Source organism: Ctenopharyngodon idella, chromosome 15 (assembly GCF_019924925.1).
Source record: "Ctenopharyngodon idella isolate HZGC_01 chromosome 15, HZGC01, whole genome shotgun sequence".
NCBI classification, from domain to species: Eukaryota; Metazoa; Chordata; class Actinopteri; order Cypriniformes; family Xenocyprididae; genus Ctenopharyngodon; species Ctenopharyngodon idella.
Window position 1 is genome coordinate 18481790 of NC_067234.1, and position 19031 is coordinate 18500820.

Consider the following 19031-nt stretch of genomic DNA (forward strand, 5'->3'; position numbering starts at 1 on the left):
ACAGATCATTTATTACAGCTTGTCAAATTTGCCACTATTTGCGCATTTTAAATGCAAATGAGATGCTGCTCCTGGCCCACTTTCCAAAAGAGGGCAGAGCTTTAACAGCTCGTGCTTCGGTTGCTCAACAACAAAGCTGGAGAATCTCACGCAGCCAAAATGAGGATTGTCAGTAACGGTGTTCAGCCTTACATTGTTCAATCCGGAGTCGGACACTGATGGAGAGACTCAGGAAGAAGTTACAACTTTTAGAATGCATCTGGACATTTCTGAATGGTTAGTGGATAAATTTATGTAGTTGCTGTGGAGTTGATTCAACTCATCGACTAGCATGTGCCGTCATGTTAATCTTTTGTGCAAATCCAGTGTTGAATTGACCCTTGTTTGTGAAGCAGTCCGGCGTAAAATGTTGGCATGGCAACAAACAACTCTTCCTCTTGTCTAAAGCAGCCCAACATGGCCGCACACCCTTTGTTGTGTGTTCTCAGGGGCAGGATTTATGTAAATTTTAGAGTTAGTGATGTCACAAACCCGGGAAGAAGCTTGTTGTAGTCCCTACCAGCCGTTTGTTGTAGTCCTTAAACAGCGAATTCTTTAATACTGTGTCATTACCTGAATGTGTTTTCACTGTTATACGCTATTACACAACTTCTGAAAGAGTACAATCTCCGGATCAAAACACGTGCAAAAAAGGAGCAGAAACAATCGATAGAAGCATTGATTATGCATGTTGTAGTTTTTGAAAAAGACGTGTTTTTCTCAGCTTTTTGTTTAAAATATGTGTTGCTAAAAATGTGCATGAAGATTCTTTTCCCTTTCTTTCTTTAAAGCAGTGGCTCTGTTCTTTCTTTTGATATATTGCATATTCAGATATTCATACAACAAAATATTATGTGGGCTATGGAAATTTTGTGATTCAGAAAACCGCAGCGTCATAAGGCTGGTACGGCATTAATTCCAGGTTTGTTGCATTTTCGTTAGCAACCCTAGATGTTATAAATAACCTTTTCAGGCAGACAGTTTGAAAAAAAAAACGTGGATGGAGAGGTCAAAACCATTAGTAAGTGCTCTCTTTATAGTCTTGTTATATAATGAAAGAACAGTGGAAGTGTTGCGGCCCCTATTCCCTCTGGACTATTCAGAGATACTTCACTTTATTTCAATGCTTCAATGTAAAGGCTGTTACAAAAAACTGAATGTAAGCATAAACCTAAAAGTCCCCCTTTTTTTATTTGAATTAAGTTCATTCTTATTTGCTCAGCAATATGCCCTTTTTCTGTGCATTTAAAAACATGATAGCTGTAAAACTGTTACTGGAATCTCTTATCTGATCATATTTGCTGCATTAGTAAAAAATTAAGATCATTATCTCATATGAAGTGTGAAATATTCAAACGCTAATTGTGGCCTACAGTGAAATGAAGTCACAAGTCATTTACCAATGGATTTTATTGAAGTATGCATCTCAGCATCTTCTGTTATTGATTTGGAACTAATTTCCACAATAGGCAGATGGGATCTTAGACTGAGGCAGATCACAAATCCTTGGCATTTGGATTTATGCAGATGGTACAATGTTTTAATGAATGTTCTTGTCTTTTCTTTCTCCATATTAAACTTTATATATGAACGCCCTTGAGGAGCAGAAACAGATGTATTACATCCTATTCCAATTGTACTTTAGACAGAATGTCTCATCAGATGATGAAATTAATTAAGCATCGATAGAATAGAAATAAATATTGCTTCAAATATATTTTGAGGTGACAAATCTGAAAAGCTTATCTGAACAATTTAACCAGGGCAAACATGTTCAAATATTACACGCTTTCTATCTTGCATCCGATCATAATGCAGCAGAAAATGGTGGCTTACTCCTTTTGTCTACATGACAGAGTCCCGATGTGAACGAGGGGAGACAGGTTTCCCTTGAATTTTAATGGTGTCTCTGATGTTCTGATGTTTATCTCTTTGCAGGTTGTTCTAGATGTCTGAACAGTGCCAATGAGAAAGAGGATGTTTTTTCTCCAGCCCTAGCAACATGCACTGGATTGGTGGATATGACAGCTCACGCTGCCTGCAATTGGCTGTTATTGTGGAGCATTTTGAGCAGAGAAATTCATCTCTTGCTCTACTGGGTGTGGGTTGCTGTAGGAGGCTGCAGCAGAATGTTGAAAGAGCTAGCAATTCAGCGTGTAAGTTTGTTTTACCTCCGCAATATGAAAAAGAAACAGATATAAACTCAACGGAAATCGTATGAATGCAATGAAAGTGTCATTTCAGGTGCAATTTATGTGGCAGTCACACATCGGAAGAGATCCGAGTTTAGCATCAGTGAGATAATTATTCAAATAATTAGTCATGCTGAAGATGAATTCAAATGGAAATGTCTAAAGGCATGCATGATGCAGGTTGGTCATGTGACCTTCAAAGGAAGAAAGTCAGCCATATCTTTGCAGTTTCTACTCTCATCAAAGATCAAATCATTTTAATGCGTGCATACTCTAACCAAAGCCAATAATATGGTCATTATCAAGACACATTCGTACTGTATGTCAAGCACATTATTATAGTTTGGAGAGGTGAGCTCTGCAATGCAGTGCTGAACACTAATCATGGATAGTAGGTGCAATGCAGAGAAAAACCATTTGGTCTGGATTCACCAGTGTTTGAACCTGTTGGAATCTTGTGCTTTTTAAAGGGATAGTTCACCCAAAAATGAAAATTATCCCATGATTTACTCACCCTCAAGCCATCCTAGGTGTATATGACTATCTTCTTTCAGACGGACACAATCTAGGGCTGCACAATTTATCGCACAATACGAAAAAAAACATTGAACTTAAATGCGATTCTTAGTGCGATTATGAATTTTTTTTTTTTTTATGCGCGGCTTGTCAATGAAGTATGGCTACAAATGCTAATAAATCTGAAAGCACTGCGAGTTTGAGTCGCTTATAATGTAGATTTGAAAAAGCAACACGCGTCAAACATCTTTCCAGACATGAGAAGCACTTATTAACATCTTGTCCAACAAAAGACAACATTTAATAACGTTTTTACTCCAAACTCACTTCATAACGACAGTTGAGCGTCCTTCTGTGAGATGATGTGGCTTCTTACGCAGAATAAGGCAGTCGTGTGTTTATTAGTCATGTTTAATCAATCAAAGCGTTTCAATCTTCTGTTTATTCAGCTACAGCGATATGACGCGTGTTATGTTCTTCTGCGGCAGGGCATATTTAGAGTTTCTGCGCAAGAGCGCTCTCTGGCTTTCAGACGGAGAAGCATTTACTACTGATCACAGTGCCGTACAGCTCTGACAAGCTGCGCATAAAATAGTCGCAGCCTTTGCCAAATCGAGTGTGACAATTGCGATAAATCGTGCAGCCCTAAATATATTGAAAAAAATCCTGGCTCTTTCATCCATCCATCATAAAAATAATCCATACAGCTCCAGTGGGTTAATAAAGGCCTTCTGAAGGGAAGCGATGTGTTGTTGTAAGAAGAATATCCATATTTAAAACTTTATAAATTATAGTAACTAGCTTTTGGCAGATGGCCGTACACATCGATTTGCAACGGAAGAGTAACCCATGACCCATGCATCGCATCTGGGGTTACTCTTGTGGCGCAAGGCGACTTGCGGCCGTCTGCCGGAAGCTAGTTATTTTAGTTTAGAATGTTTTAAATATGGATATTTTTCTTACAAAAACACATCGCTTCCCTTCAGAAGGCCTTTATTAACCCCCTGGAGCCGTATGGATTATTTTTATGATGGATGGATGCATGCATTTTTAAAGGTTTCAAAATCTCGCCCCCTATTCACTACCATTATAAAGCTAGGAGGAGCCAGAATATTTTTAAATATATCTCTGATTGTGTCCGTTTGAAAGAAGATTGTCATATACACCTATGATGGCTTGAGGGCGAGTAAATCTTGGGATAATTTTTATTTTTTGGTGAACTATCCCTTTAAATCTTTTACAATGCTGCTTAACTTCAGATTGGTTGAGATGAATGCAAATACAGTAGGCAAAAAAAAAAATTCGATTTGACATTGCAAATAGAAAGTTGACTTTGGTGTAATTCAGTATTTTGAGTAATTGTTTGTATAATACAGGAGTAATACACACAACCAGCATTGACATGATGCATCTATGACTACTTGAGTTCTTTTTTTCTGTCTTTTTATTGTTATAATTATTTTGGCTCTTGTGCAACTGCTACATAGTTATTCACATTCAAGATATTGTCACTCAGGATACAGCTAAAAGTAAAAAAAAATAAATATATATATTGAAAGGAAAAAGGCAAATGAATGAATTTTAAAAATACTGCCAAAGACAATTTATGGTCCATGTTCTGAATCGGTCACGGAAACACTGATTCGGTAACGTCACTTGTTTAAACCACACGTTCAATGTGCATAATATGACAAGAAGAGCACTCAGAGAGCAAAACATTGCTTAACAATGTCATGGTTACAATTTACCAAGAAAAACACCGGTACATTTAAGTGATCAGTAGTGTTTTTCAAAAATCAGCCTAGCTAAAGAAAAAACATTCCATGTCACAACGGCAACGCCCATAACAGATCGATTTATTGTTAACAATCACAATTTTGGAATAGCAAATCAAAACGAAAACTGATAAATTATAAATAAACAATAAGAAGCCAGTTTACTCTTCAATTATAGGAATACATAACATCCAAGATATAAGTTAATAAAGTCAAGCTATTGTATAAATACATCACCAGCATGCACAATATTGAATCATTGATAGTATCGTTGTAATTATCTTACACTGACAAAACAGTATACTTGGCAAGTGCAAAAATAAATTAAACACAGAAGTAAACCACAAACTTTGAAGCTGCAATATTTTTCCTATTTTTTTTTTTTTTTTTTTTCTCTTTTCTTTTTTTTCCATCCAGATCAGTCTCTGTCCTTCAAAAAGTGAATGGTTCCAGTAGTATCAGACTGATTATTATGATTATATGACAATGACTGAAATCTGTTTTGGTGCATTCAAAGAACACAATTTCATTCACTTGATTTCCAGTTCAATTAATTGAGCGCAAACAAGATGATTCGAACAGATCAACTCGTGACTAATACTGGAACCATTTAATACTATTTCTATCCTTCGAACACCACCTAACCCTCTTTTGAAATGCATTTCTACTACCCAAAACATAAATAAGCAGCATCCCTTTGAAATACATCAGTCCATATGCCAGTGTGAGGCTGCCATTCCCAACCAACAACCACCGCTTCCGGCTGATTGACTGACATTTCAGTGGTTTTGGCAAATGTCAAAGAGAACCAAGAAGAGGGAGGCCCATTCAACTATATATATTTCTGTATATATTCAAACTAGGACTTCAGCCCCCCCTTTACCACCCTTGATATTTTTTTCTTTAAACTCGTGGAAAAATAAAGAACTGCTGCTGCAGAGGAAACCATGGCAAAAGCTGCTGCCAAAGTCCACCAGCCATTTTTATGTAACTAGATAGAGAGGTTTTCTACTTTTAATTGTTGCCTTCCCCACCCTCCTCGTCTTGCTGGTCACTCGTCCACAGTGTTAAGTTGTCTCGGAGGAGCTGCATGATGAGGGTTGAGTCTTTGTAGGAGTCCTCATTGAGGGTGTCGAGCTCGGCGATGGCGTCGTCGAAGGCCGTCTTGGCCAGATGACAGGCCTGCTCCGGAGCGTTCTGGATCTCGTAGTAGAAGACCGAGTAGTTGAGGGCCAATCCCAGCCGGATGGGGTGAGTGGGCTGCATGTGCTCTTTGCTGATCTCGTGAGCCTCGTTGTAGGCCTTCTCGGAAGATTCCACCACGGTGGAGCGCTTCTCGCCTGTGGCCACCTCAGCTAAGTAACGGTAATAGTCTCCCTTCATCTTCAGGTAGAAGACCTTGCTCTCGTGCTGGGTGTCGCTGCAGTTCTTGATCAGGAAGTTATCCAACAGGTTGAGCACGTCCTGGCACACGGCCTCGAGCTCCTTCTCAATCTTCTCGCGGTAGGCCCTCACCATCTCAATCTTCTTCTCATTGCCATCCGCGGAGGTCTTCTGCTCAATGCTGGAGATGACCCTCCAGGATGAGCGGCGAGCGCCTACCACGTTCTTGTAGGCGACTGACAACAGGTTCCTCTCTTCGTTGGACAAGGCCTCGTTCAGCTCGGTTACCTACGAAGGAGGCAAATAGAACGCCATTTGAGGAAAGAGATGTACAACATCCAACAAGGTAATTACAGATATGCCTTCTTCATAAGTTGAGCAAATTTACATTAAAAACCCTTAAACGCATACCTCGGGTCTTTAGTGACCCGGGACGTCATTCACTACCCTCCTCCTCATTCATTTTTTTAAGTTAGACATCAACCTTCTTAGTATTTCTCAATCAATTCATTATAAACAAGAAAAATTTTTTTAAAAGAATTGACTGTTCCCTTTAGTTACTGTTGCTATGTCCGGCATCATGTTCTCACGCAGTGAAAAATACATCGCGGAGCAAAGAGGACACTGACAACGTGTCGACAGACGAGACAGAGCAGGTTACTTTTGATATAAAACAATGTCTCAAATTTTGTAATTTCTAAAACAAATTTAAACAACAAATATCATTTTGTGGCACTTTAATGTGTCGTGACAGATCGCTGTAGCGCCTCAGTTCAAGCAGCTTGTGAACCGATCATCTCTTCCCGTTCCTACTAGTTAATTTATAGCATCAAATAAACATGAATGAACATCAGAAGGAATGCTCTTTCAACCGCGTAAAAACGTCAGTACACACCATTTTTTCAAGTTCTAGTCCACCGACATAAATCTACTAACTCCCCTGACTGCTTTGTCGGTCAAAATGGCGGATTCGGCTATGATTGATTAGATCGCCTGTCAGTCAAACTCCCGGCGAAAGGCTAATTCCTGTTTTCCCTAACGACCCGAGGTGTGTAATAGTATATGTTTTTCTGCACAACAATAGTTGAATCTTTGATGAATAAGTGCAATTCACCTTTATTCCACAAGGTGGCAATGTCTGATACACAATGATGAAGTGACGTTTCACTCATAGTTACCGCAGGCAGAAAACAAAAGAATAGGAAGTATCATCAGCAAAACTTGAAATGGCTCAGCGATTTACTCTTCAAAAATCAAATATTAGTGTCACTGTCACTCACTCTAGTGAAGAAGCTGTCAGCGATCAAAATATTGATTGTGAAGATGTTGAAAATGATAGTTTTGAGAATATGATTGAGATCGCGAATATAAGCCAGATGCTGAACGGACTGGGAAATGAGCTCTGACGAGGACAGTGATGACGGTATAAAACATCTGCTCAAACTGAACCCTTCCAAGCTCCAAAAGATATCAAAATATGCTTTATTTTATTCTTCTGTAATTGTTAATCTAATATCAGGAGAGTTTTATATTATTGCGACAGGTAGAGATCCATCCGCTAAAGACCAGAATATGTAATAATGATTGGTGAAACATTCATGCATTTAAGGGTTAAGTTCACCATTAAATCAAAATGGAAATTCTTGGTTTTTTTATGGAATACTGCAGTGTTCATTATAAATAATATATCCATGCACATCATTATTTATTTTTAATTCATGTGTCCTCATAACCTTTAATTAAAATAACTTCCTTTCCCTCTTGCAGCGACATCTTTTCTCTTCTCTGATGATGTGTTTAATGGCACGAGGGCGGGACAACCTGTCACTCACATGAGATCGACCAATAGAATCCGATCATTTCTCCACTGACAAAATAAAGTCATGCCCTACATTTGTTCTCATTCGAGAACCCATTTCACTCGGATATATGTCGCAATAGGGAAGTAAAGACGATCGCAACTTCAGTTTCATGCCGACTTTGACATTAAAATGAACGTACAATGCTTCATTTTTCAGTTGCATAATGATAATTTCCACACAGAGCTTCATCAGCTGAATGCATTGTGCAGCCATGAGCTCAAGCTATATGCCAAGTGCAGTTTCCATGGCAATAGTCTCATTTTGTACAGTAGTCCAACTCTATCTAGCGAGATGACGGAGCGCTAGCGCTACACAATGCTCTAGAGGTGAAATCACTTCAGCTGGGAGTGGGGGCAGGGTGAGGATAGGGGGCAGGGGCGGGAGGCGAAATGTTCCCACATACCCCTCAGGGCAGCTGCAGTGTAAGTTAACACGATCTCTGTGTGGCAGTTCATGTGTTACGGTGGCCTTCTCTCTGACCTTTTCTCTTGCCAAACTGGGACAAACATATTAAGTATGTTAAACGAGTGATCTCACAAAAATCACTCATTTATTTCAATTAGAGATCTCCTTCTAGTCACAATGTCAGAACCTATTTGTGGTGCACTTACATAATATGTGTTTGTAATGTGTTTTCTGTAATGATGAAGGAACTGTATGCATGTACCCATGTGCAATAAAACACTTTGTGCCTCAGATCAAGGTTTCTGATTTTAGATTTCAGCTAAAATTATTCCCTCAGAGTACAAAGAGAATTGAATTCAAAGACGGCTTCAATAAAGATCAGAGCAGAAAACAGGAACACTGGTAGGACAGGAAGACGAGACTCATAGCGAAACACAGGCAGGAGGATATGAAAGGGTTTTATTTAAAAAGGAAACAAACTTATAGCTATTTATGTCTGGGTACACAAGTTGTGCACAACACAGATTTGGCATTCCTCTCGGAGACAGATAGTAACGGATAGTTGTGGTGGGTGACGGGGTAACCTTGTTATCTTGGTAGCCGTGTTGCAATCGGATGCAAATATTTACACATAAGGCAGTCGTTCACAAATTTTAAGTAAAAAGCCGGATGATCTTACTCCGATGTGAAGTTTTAAGCTCGGCCTATTGCTGCTCATCTATTTGGCTGAATGCATCAAGATAATGGAGGCTTGTGGGCACTTTCCCATCAGCTCTGTGGCTAAATGGGCTTTTATCCATGGGACCGAAGTAACTTTAGAGTCAAACTGCTTTTAAATCTCCTTCATAGATCCATGAAGCTAAAATTGTACAAAACAATCCTTCAAAGGATGAGAACCTTGCTTTTAACAGTCATTATTTGGGGATTTAGATCAAAGTAATATGGCGGTAAGAAAATATTTCCATTTTAGCACAATTGATCTGAATCGATCAACACACTTATTGAACATTTTGGTATTCAATTTTATGTAAAACATGGCTAATGAGCACTAACACATCTGGTCTAGATTATAAATAAGTAGATTTTTGCATTGTAGTCTATATGCAAATCTTTCTTTTGAGGTCATAAAGTAAAGAGTATACAGGTAGACATGTCATTTGTAATTAAGTCTGAAACGTATTGCCGTGGGTAAGAAACATTCAATCACTCAAGAAATAAGAGAAGAGATGCTAGATGACACCCCTCCAGAAAAAAAGCATGATGTCAGCACTTGACAAAGCAGAAACGGAGGGGTCCTCCTTAATCTCCATAAGCCAATGTACGACTAGAGTCTTCTAAATGCCCTCACTCGGATGGGAATATAGTCAGGATGCTGACGTGAAGAAGCGTTAGAGCTTAAGATGCAGATGTTTGCTTCCCCCCCACCCACCCCTCTCGAGAAGCCCTAAGGCCTTCAATGATTTCATTTCGGTGCTCTATATGCTAACCCCTCAAACACTGTTAAAATATTTAACAGAAATAATATTCACTATGAATAAGAACTATAGAGGAGATACGTTTCCTTTAATACTATATAAATCTGTGGGTTTAAAACAAGAAGGAATCATGGACCTTACTGAATCATGGACCTTACTGCAATATGACAAGGATGGAAGATTCTGGAAGGAATGCTGCTGCCTCTAACGTTGGTTTAGAGGAAATATCTTAACAACTGCCATATGTAGAAAATGAATATGGGAAGACAACTGAATTATGAGGGTGCATGAGGAAAAAAAAACAAAGGCAGCTGGAATTTATATATGCTTGCTGATGATGGAAAATGAACATAAAATGTGTTTATGACAATACACTATGCTTGTGAACAGGAATGACAAAACGCCTATTTCTAGTGTAAATTCAAATATTAGTCTATACACTGCGTTTATGACCATGAATATGCAGTATGTCAACGATTTAAAAAAAGAATAAAGTGCATTTTTTTTTCCCCCCATTAACGCTGAAAGCGATGTTGAAACAGATCTTTATACATTTGTCATGTGTCGTCTCATTCATTTGAGTGTGGGCTCGGGTAAGACAGGAGGCACCGCCCAAGATCCAGACAGTCTACACCCGATCCACTGCACTCTCAATAATAAAGCACTGATTTATCATAGATCACCACCCCAAAATTATTATACGACGGCATATTAAAGCTAGGCTACATGCAATATTTTACTGTCACTTCACCCATGTGATAATTCAACATTACCCCTTTTCCTGCAAATGCATCGAGCTTAATACGACAATTATACCACCATATTATATTATTTCTATATGATAGATTGATAGACAGACAGACAGACAGACATAGACAAATAGATAGATAGATAGATAGATAGATAGATAGATAGATAGATAGATTTAGCGACCTGTTGGTCAAACTAAACTATCAAAAGAATAAAACCCCAAGGGTATATTAAAAGAATGACTTACCGATTTCATGGCTGCTGCCATATCATCATATCTCTCTGCCTGTTCAGCCAGCCTGGCTTTTTGAACCAGCTGCTCGCGGTCAACCATTTTGGATGGTTATGGTTTGGACGATATTATTTGTTTTTTGGGGAGGAAACAGTAATATTGTATGAGCTATGCGGTGTAATTCAATGAACGAGAGCTTCTCTGCAGCTGTTCCTTGCTGTCTGCGCTCGTGCCGACGGGCCACCCTCGCCCCTCCTCACGCGCTGGAGGGCTACGTCAGGGTTCTATAAACGTGGGTGCTATGGCAAGCTGGCAAGACATTTATTTTTTTAAACTAGCAACTTCTGTTAGGCTACTAGCGCATTTTTAATTAATAGTAAGCAATCCAACAGTGACAGTACCTTTTTTATATATATATTAGACACCATGTATACCTACCAATATTGACTAGTAGTAACTAATAGACCAATTTGGAGCAGACGTCAGTTACGTCACTTGCAGCTGTGCGTGCATAGTGGTGGCAGAAAAATTGCGGTAACAAATGGAGGAAAATGGGCAAAATCCACAGAAAAAGAGAAAAATGTTTTGTTGTGCCTTTGGATGTCAGAATCGGAATGAAAAAAATATCTAGTCTTCATTTTTATAGAATACCGTCGTTGAAAACGCCCATTGAAGCTAAACGCAGATGTTTAAGTTGCAAGTCACAGACTGGACTGATGAAACCTGCAATGATTAGTCTACTATTAAAGCATGAATTTGATGTGAACAGTAAGTCGACATAATATTCACATATGCAGTTGATAGGGGACATACATACATAGCAGTTACAGCATGAAATAATATTTAAACCTATAATATTTTACATACAGTGCACAGCATAAATGAGTACACCCCCTCTGAAACTTCTGAAAGTCAGCAATTACTCAATTACTTAGAAGACATGTTAGGGTTCTTTAGAGATATAATGTTCCAGCAAGTCTGCTTCATCAATTACCAAAGAAGCATGTCAAAATTATTCGGGAAAATAAGATTTTCTTATCAAGGTGATAAAATGTTGTGTAGCAAAAATGAGTACACCCTCCTAAAAGTTACTAAATAAAACGAAATAAAAATTTTCTGGTGTAAGTTTAAGGCAATGTTTGATCAACAGGTAAGTATGTTGAACCAAATCATTTAAAGAGAAGTCATTTCTTGACAATTAAAAGTGTTATATAGCCCACTGAATCATTCTCAGACTTAATGCTGACAACAATGGAACCACTTGGTAGAGAACTGTCAGGAGACTTATTTCTTAGCACAAAAGAGGACAGTGCTACAAGAGGATTACCAAATCATTGTTTTAAGTGTGAAAATATAGCAAAAGTAACACAGAAATTCAAAAACAATGGACTTGTGACAAGGCCCCTGAAATAATCAGGCCTTCATTTTAAGCTTTCATTTAGTGATGAGGGATTTTTTTGCTAGACAAAGAGCAGGAGAATTACAAGCGAGTGTCTCAGAGCCAGCAAAAGCTATGAAAAGAGTGATTGTTTATTTCACAGAGTAAGATGCAGCCTGCAGAAATGACATGCATGGTTGTTGTTCTCACTGGAACGACCTACTGTAGCCAAAGCACAATAGAGTCAGTTAGCCATTTCCAAAGTCCATATTTACAAAATATAGATTCTGGGAATCAATACTCTGGTCTCATGTGACCAAATCAATCATTTTGAATCTAACAGCATCCAAAATGTTATGTTGTTGCTAGAGGAGGAGTACAGTGAGAAGTGCCTGGTTCCCACAGTAAAGTTCAGTGGTAGTAAAGCTCTTATATAGGGATGTATGAGTGCTGAAGGTGTGAGGGAGTTGTGCTTTATCAATGCTGTCATGAATTCCCAGACCACTGTGTAATTTAATACACAAACTTGAAACAGAAGATGTTACCCTTTCCTCATTCCCTGCATTGTTGGGCATTTTTTTCAACATGACATTGAGGATATGCATTCTCCCAAGGTGAAAAACCTTCTGTGGACATGTATTGCACTCAATCTTAACACTCTTGAGCACCTGTGGGGGATTCTGTAGAGACGAGTTGAGCAACACTCCCCATTAAAGATCAGGGCATTTAAGGAGCTCATCATCCAGGAGTTAAAAAGGACAGATGTGACAACTTGTCATGAACTTGTACACTTGCCAAGAAGGGTCAGAGCAGTATATTCAAAATTATGGAGGGCATACTAAATACTAGAATATTATACATTTGTTGAATTAAATCTAGGGTGTACTCATTTCTGCAATCCTTAATTTAAACAAAATTTAATTTACTTGTTTTATGGCTATTAATGACATATATTTCTCAGTTTTTATTATGTATATGTTTAATACATTTTAGTTTTGCCATCGTTCCATGAATTGTATTAGTGATCATAAAGAAAATACACCTTTTGTATTTGTTCAGAGGGAGTGTACTCATTTATGCTGTGCACTGTAGATAACTTTTAAACGTAGCCTATAGCATTTTTATCACAATTCTGACTTTTTTTCTCGCATTTGCCAGTTTATATCTCCCAGTTCGGACTTTATAACTCGCAATTGTGTTATATCACAAGACTGAGGGTCAGAATTGTGGGATATAAACTCGCAATTCTGAGGAAAGAATTCAGTTTTTTCCTTCTAAGAATTGTGAGATATGAACTCGGATTTGCGAGAAAAAAAGTCAGAATCCTGAGATATAAACTCGAAATTAACTTTTTTTATTCTTTTATTCCATGGCTTCCACAGACTGCTACTGCAGAACTGTCATTTTCTGCCACCAGGTAGGCTCCGCCCACAAAAAGTCATCGCTGTTTACAAACACAAAATAGGTCTATAGGCCTATTTATTGAGTTCTCTGATTATTTGCTACATACTAGTACTTGTACAATAATGACAAGTAACTATTTTAAATATTTATGTTTTTATATCTATGTTGTTGTGATTAAAATTAATATAGAATTTTTTTTTTTAGAGAGAGAGAGAGAGAGAGAGAGAAAGATGGTGCCCCACTGACAGTTGGTGCCCTACGCAAACTCTGCATATAGGGAGCAGCGGTACTGCACAGATGTCATTATTCACTTCTGATTAGTATGTATTTCAGTTGTTTCTGGCATCTATTCCAGCAGTACCAGTGACATAGAACTTATTATTTAGTTGATTGTAACTGTTTAAATTGCTGTTAGTGTTTATACAATTTTATCTAGTACTAATTTGATGGACACTATTACCTGTATATTGGACACTAATGTGAATTCCAGTTGTTACTAGTCACATTTTAAATCTTACTAGAAGATAGCAGCACGAACTAGTAACAACTATAAAGTAACAATTTTGATTAGTCATTGCATATGACAAGTAAAGCAACGATAGAAATGTTACAAATAAAACATCAGAAGAAATGCTACTAGTAACAGTTGATATATATACTAGTGTTCATAAATAGGTATTTGTCTAATAAATAAGTGCTAATAAAACAACCAGTAGATGCTACTAACTACTAATGTAAAATAGAAAATGTTTAGTTTTAAAGAATAAATGTTAAAATGGCTTGCCATATAGGTGCCTCACTCATGATGTAATAGTCCTTATATGGGAGTCAAGAGGCCACTTATCAGCAGTGATGATGATGGCACATTAGAGGTCTTCTAAGAACAAATGCAATATGGGAGAATGAGTCACCCCCTATTACCATTTCTAGCACCCCTCCTGTATGGAGTGGAGGATTTTGGGGATGACACAATTATGATAACATTCAGGATAGTGTCTCATGTTTTGTGTGTCTCCATGCTCAGAAAGGTTATAGATATATTAGACCAATGGAACAGACAAACAACTTGGTTCTTCATATGGGTCATTTTACAAGACGGGTGCAATTTGTATCCCTTAAATAGGTGAGACTGGGGCTAGCTGTCACATGGGGAATTTGCCACAAAGTTTAACTCATCTTTAACATTCTCTTTATGAATGTCTTATTCATTTGTCTTTATAAGTGGGTAATTGAAAAGTATGACAGATAAAGCTGGCCAGAATATGGAACAACCATACATGGTCACTTAAATAAGTGTCAGAATATGGTAATTACAAATGGGAAATTCCAGAATAAAATAGAATAGAATATGAGAGCGTGAATAGAATATGGTAATTACCAATATGAAATTGCAGAATGGAATAGAATAGAATAGAATAGAATAGAATAGAATAGAATAGAATATGGAAGTGTCAGTGAAATGGCAATTACAAATAAGAAATTTCAGAATAGAATAGAATAGAATTTGGAACTGTCAGGGATATGGATACAAATAGAAAATTCTATAATAGATTAGGTTAGAATGGAACAGAATAGAATAGAATATGTAAGTGTCAGGAATAAGGTAATTATAAACAAGCAATTACACAGTAGAATAGAATAGAATAGAATAGAATATGGAAGTGACATGAATATGGTAATAACATATATGGAATTCCAGAATAGAATAGAATATGGTAATTACAAATAGGAAATTCCAGAATAGAATAGAATAGAATAGAACAGAATAGAATAGAACAGAATATGGAAGTGACATGAATATGGTAATTACATATATGAAATTCCAGAATAGAATAGAATAGAATAGAATACGAAAGTGACAGGAATATGGTAATTGCATATGTGACATTCCAGAATAGAATAGAATAGAATAGAATAGAATAGAATATGGAAATGACAGGAATATAGTGATTACAAATAAGGAAATTACAGAATAGAATAGAATAGAATTTGGAAGTGTCAGGAATATGGTTACAAATAGAAAATTCTATAATAGATTAGAATTAGAATAGAGCAGAACAGAATAGAATAGAATATGTAAGTGTCAGGAATAAGGTAATTACAAACAGGAAATTACAGAATAGAATAGAATAGAATATGGAAGTGACATGAATATGTTAATAACAGGAAATTCCAGAATAGAATAGAATATGGAAGTGTCAGGAATATGGTAATTACAAATAGGAAATTCCAGAATAGAATAGAATAGAATAGAATAGAATAGAACAGAACAGAACAGAACAGAATACGGAAGTGTCATGAATATGGTAATTACATATATGAAATTCCAGAATAGAATAGGTGTCAGGAATAAGGTAATTACACACAGGAAATTCCAGAATAGAATATAATAGAATATAATATGTAAGTGTTAGGAATAACACTGTTAGTAATTACAAACAGGAATTTCCAGAATAGAATAGAATAGAATAGAATAGAATAGAATAGATGCTGTTTTACCTTACCAGTCAACAGCAGAACCCTGAATCAAGTTTTTTTCTATGACCGTAGCATCTGGTTTATAGATATCTGCACAATATTTTTTGGTTCTCCTTGGGTAGGTCCATGCAAACCTTTTTTTGTTCACAAAGGATTGTCCTGAAAAGGTGAAAAGGACATGCTGGGTTACTTCCTTGGCGATAATGCGGTTAACAGCTAGCTCTACTTGGCACAGTTCAGAACGGATGGCTCAGCTAATCGGCATGGCTGTGAGCAGCAGGACTGGGCCAAATCCACTGGCAGAGTCTTATTCCTTTTCCTCAGTGATTCAAGTCCGTCCTTTCTGACCGTGATATGAATTTTGTTCATTCACTAAAGAATTCTGTAGACTATCTTTAAAAAAAAAGGACTTTGACATTTCAGGTTTGCAGTTGGAGACGTTTCAGGTAAAACTGATCCATTTCCTCCAAGAGGATTAGTCTCAGGCAGATTATCTTGTTTACCTCTCTTAATACTAAAGCTATAGGGAGCATATGGGTGTTTGATAACCACCTGTCTGCCTACTGAGGGGACATCAGATGGGCAGTCACAGGCATAGAGGAAGAAGACTGGAATGATTGGGCTGGATGTCTATCTATATCCAGATGGTCTTAGGGTTGCTACACCAGAAGATATAGAGAGGTGGGAATCAGAGAGGGAAATGTATGAGCCGGATGTACGCCTCTTTGTGGCTCTGTTCTCATACAACCCTGCATTGATGTCACCAAACCCTGAAACAATGGAGGAGGAACTGCCTTTTGAACAAGGACAGATCATTAAAGTAAAGATGTTTTTTTGGTTTTTTTATCTCAATTCACAATCAGTCATAAATGCGTCATCTTCAGATCATTTCTGCTTAGCTCATGTTGTGATGGGAAGCCTCAGAGTCAGTGGGATATGTTCTCTTGTAGGTATATGGAGATAAAGATGCTGACGGTTTCTACAGTGGGGAGACTGGTGGTCGCTTTGGTTTTGTGCCAAGCAACATGGTATCTGAGATTCCTGTGGAAGACGGAGAGCTTAAACTTCATCTGTTCCAGCAGGGGTTTTTACCAGAGGAGACGCCTTCTATAGGCAAGTATTTTTTGTCTGTATTTTTTATTTGATAAAACTATCCACGTAATTATTAAAAGTATTAAACTAATATGGATTTATTGATTGATTCATGGATACTTTGTACTATTAATATTAGCACCCAGTGAAACTTCTAGTGTGCCGGATGGTGCGAAGGTCCACAGGATGGTGGCCATTTTTGATTATGACCCTTGGGAAAGTTCTCCAAACATGGACATTGAGGTGATTGCATTTTCCTGTTGTTTGATTCCCTGACATCCATTAAATATTGTAAAAAAAATATATATATATTTTTTTTATATATCTCCATGTGCTCTTAATTGTGCATATTTGTGTGTGTGTGTGGTCCTGGTAAACCCGTTATGGGCACAAAGGTGACAAGGGGGATACAATATACAGTTTGTACAGTATCATTATGTCGATTGAAAGTCCCCATGTCCCCAACGTGTGTGTGTGTGTGTGTGTGTGGTCCTGGTAAACCCGTTATGGGGACAAAATGTCCCCACAAAGATGGCAATATTTGAAATCCTTGTCCTTGTGGAGCCATTTTTGGTCCCCCAATGGCTTAAAAAACATACTAAACTGTGTTTTTTTGAAATTCAAAAAATGCACAGTTTTCTGTGATGGGTAGGTTTAGGGGTAGGGATAGTGTACAGTTTGTACAGTATAAAAATCATTATGTCTATGGAAAGTCCCCATGTCCCCAACGTGTGTGTGTGTGTGTGTGTGGTCCTGGCAACCCCTACATTATGAGAACAAAATGTCCCCACAAAGATGGCAATATCCAAACCCCTTGTCTTTGTGGGGCCATTTTTTGGTCCCCATGAGAAAAACAGCTTATAAATCATACAGAATAATATTTTTTGAAAATATAAAAATGCAGAAAGTTTTCTGTGAGGGTAGGTTTAGAAGTAGGGGACAGAATATACAGTTTGTACAGTATAAAAATCATTATGTCTATGGAAAGTCCCCATGTCCCCAACATTGTGTGTGTGTTATTTAAAAAAAAAAAAAAAAATTATTTATTTTTATGATTTATTTTATATATATATATATATATATATATATATTATTTTAATAATGAAATATTTAATTGTTAAAATATTTTAATATTGAAATTATTAATAATCTAATAAGCCTAATGTTTTTATATATTACAATTTTGAAACTATTATCAAATAATATTCAGATATTACTGCTGATTTTTTTTATATGAAAATATTATATCAATATAACAAATAATAATCAGGACATAAACTAGACATACTAGCAACATCCTAGCTATTTACTGACAATTTGTTTCATGAAATACCACATGAATGAATCTTAAAATATCAAATATAATTTTAAATCAGTGTATTTTGGTTGTTTTCTTCTTTAGGATGAGCTTCCCTTTCGTGCAGGAGACATTATATATGTTTTTGGGGAAATGGACAGTGATGGATTTTATTATGTGAGTATTATGACTCTGTCTATATGTATTATTTTTTAGATTATTTAAAATAATATTATATGTAATTTTTTTTTTTTTTAAAGATCATGAGTTAAAGAATGAATGTTTTATTGATCCAGGGGGATCTACATGGTTATCGAGGTCTTGTGCCATCAAACTTCTTGCAACCACTGCCTTGGGATTGAATGAAAAGATCAACCATAAATCAGGAACAGAAGAGTGACCTCAGATTGATTCTAACCCACTTTACTGAATTCAGCTCCAGTATTGCTTTTTGTTTTTCTGTTCATTTTTTACCATATAAAGTGTCTTTTTTCCTATAATGTACAGTACATGACAGTATTGTATGCGCCCCCTTAATGCACTCGACCTTCCCTCTGCATATTCACTACCTTTAGCTCAAGTAAGTACATTAAAAGGAATTAATTTCTGAATAATGGGAAGCAGATAGTGTATTATACCCTTAAATTACTGATAATGGTAATTTAATAATTATAATTTTTTACTTTATAAGTAAGCATATCTTCTTTTCACTACTAATGTCTTTATATGATTTAAGCTATTTTTGTAATATCA

At 36.9% G+C, this 19031-nt stretch overlaps 2 protein-coding genes across 2 annotated transcripts; one reads left to right on the forward strand and one right to left on the reverse strand.

Annotated features, from left to right (window-relative positions):
- Nucleotides 1-4173: 4173 nt before the first annotated feature.
- On the reverse strand, nt 4174-10899 carry ywhag2 (3-monooxygenase/tryptophan 5-monooxygenase activation protein, gamma polypeptide 2). Its single transcript, XM_051861623.1, has 2 exons — nt 10645-10899; nt 4174-6193 (listed from the first exon to the last, which is right to left on the reverse strand). The coding sequence occupies exons 1-2, from the start codon at nt 10729-10731 to the stop codon at nt 5537-5539; spliced, it is 744 nt and encodes a 247-aa protein (XP_051717583.1). The 5' UTR covers nt 10732-10899; the 3' UTR covers nt 4174-5536.
- Nucleotides 10900-15739: 4840 nt separating this feature from the next.
- si:ch211-105f12.2 (RIMS-binding protein 2-like) lies at nt 15740-18904 on the forward strand. Its single transcript, XM_051862241.1, has 5 exons — nt 15740-16709; nt 16840-17002; nt 17121-17224; nt 18384-18455; nt 18575-18904. Exons 1-5 carry the CDS (start codon nt 16503-16505, stop codon nt 18638-18640), a joined length of 612 nt encoding a protein of 203 aa, XP_051718201.1. The 5' UTR covers nt 15740-16502; the 3' UTR covers nt 18641-18904.
- Nucleotides 18905-19031: the final 127 nt, after the last annotated feature.

What these genes read in the sequence shown, in the direction of transcription:
- si:ch211-105f12.2 (XM_051862241.1), top strand. Translation starts at nt 16,503, where the DNA reads ATGATTGGGCTGGATGTCTATCTATATCCAGATGGTCTTAGGGTTGCT. An exon ending in AGAGGAGACGCCTTCTATAG is followed by an intron (nt 17,003 to 17,120) that starts GCAAGTATTTTT and finishes TATTAATATTAG; the next exon opens with CACCCAGTGAAACTTCTAGT. An exon ending in CTCCAAACATGGACATTGAG is followed by an intron (nt 17,225 to 18,383) that starts GTGATTGCATTT and finishes TTTCTTCTTTAG; the next exon opens with GATGAGCTTCCCTTTCGTGC.
- ywhag2 (XM_051861623.1), bottom strand. Translation starts at nt 10,731, where the DNA reads ATGGTTGACCGCGAGCAGCTGGTTCAAAAAGCCAGGCTGGCTGAACAG. An exon ending in TGGCAGCAGCCATGAAATCG is followed by an intron (nt 6,194 to 10,644) that starts GTAAGTCATTCT and finishes CCTCCTTCGTAG; the next exon opens with GTAACCGAGCTGAACGAGGC.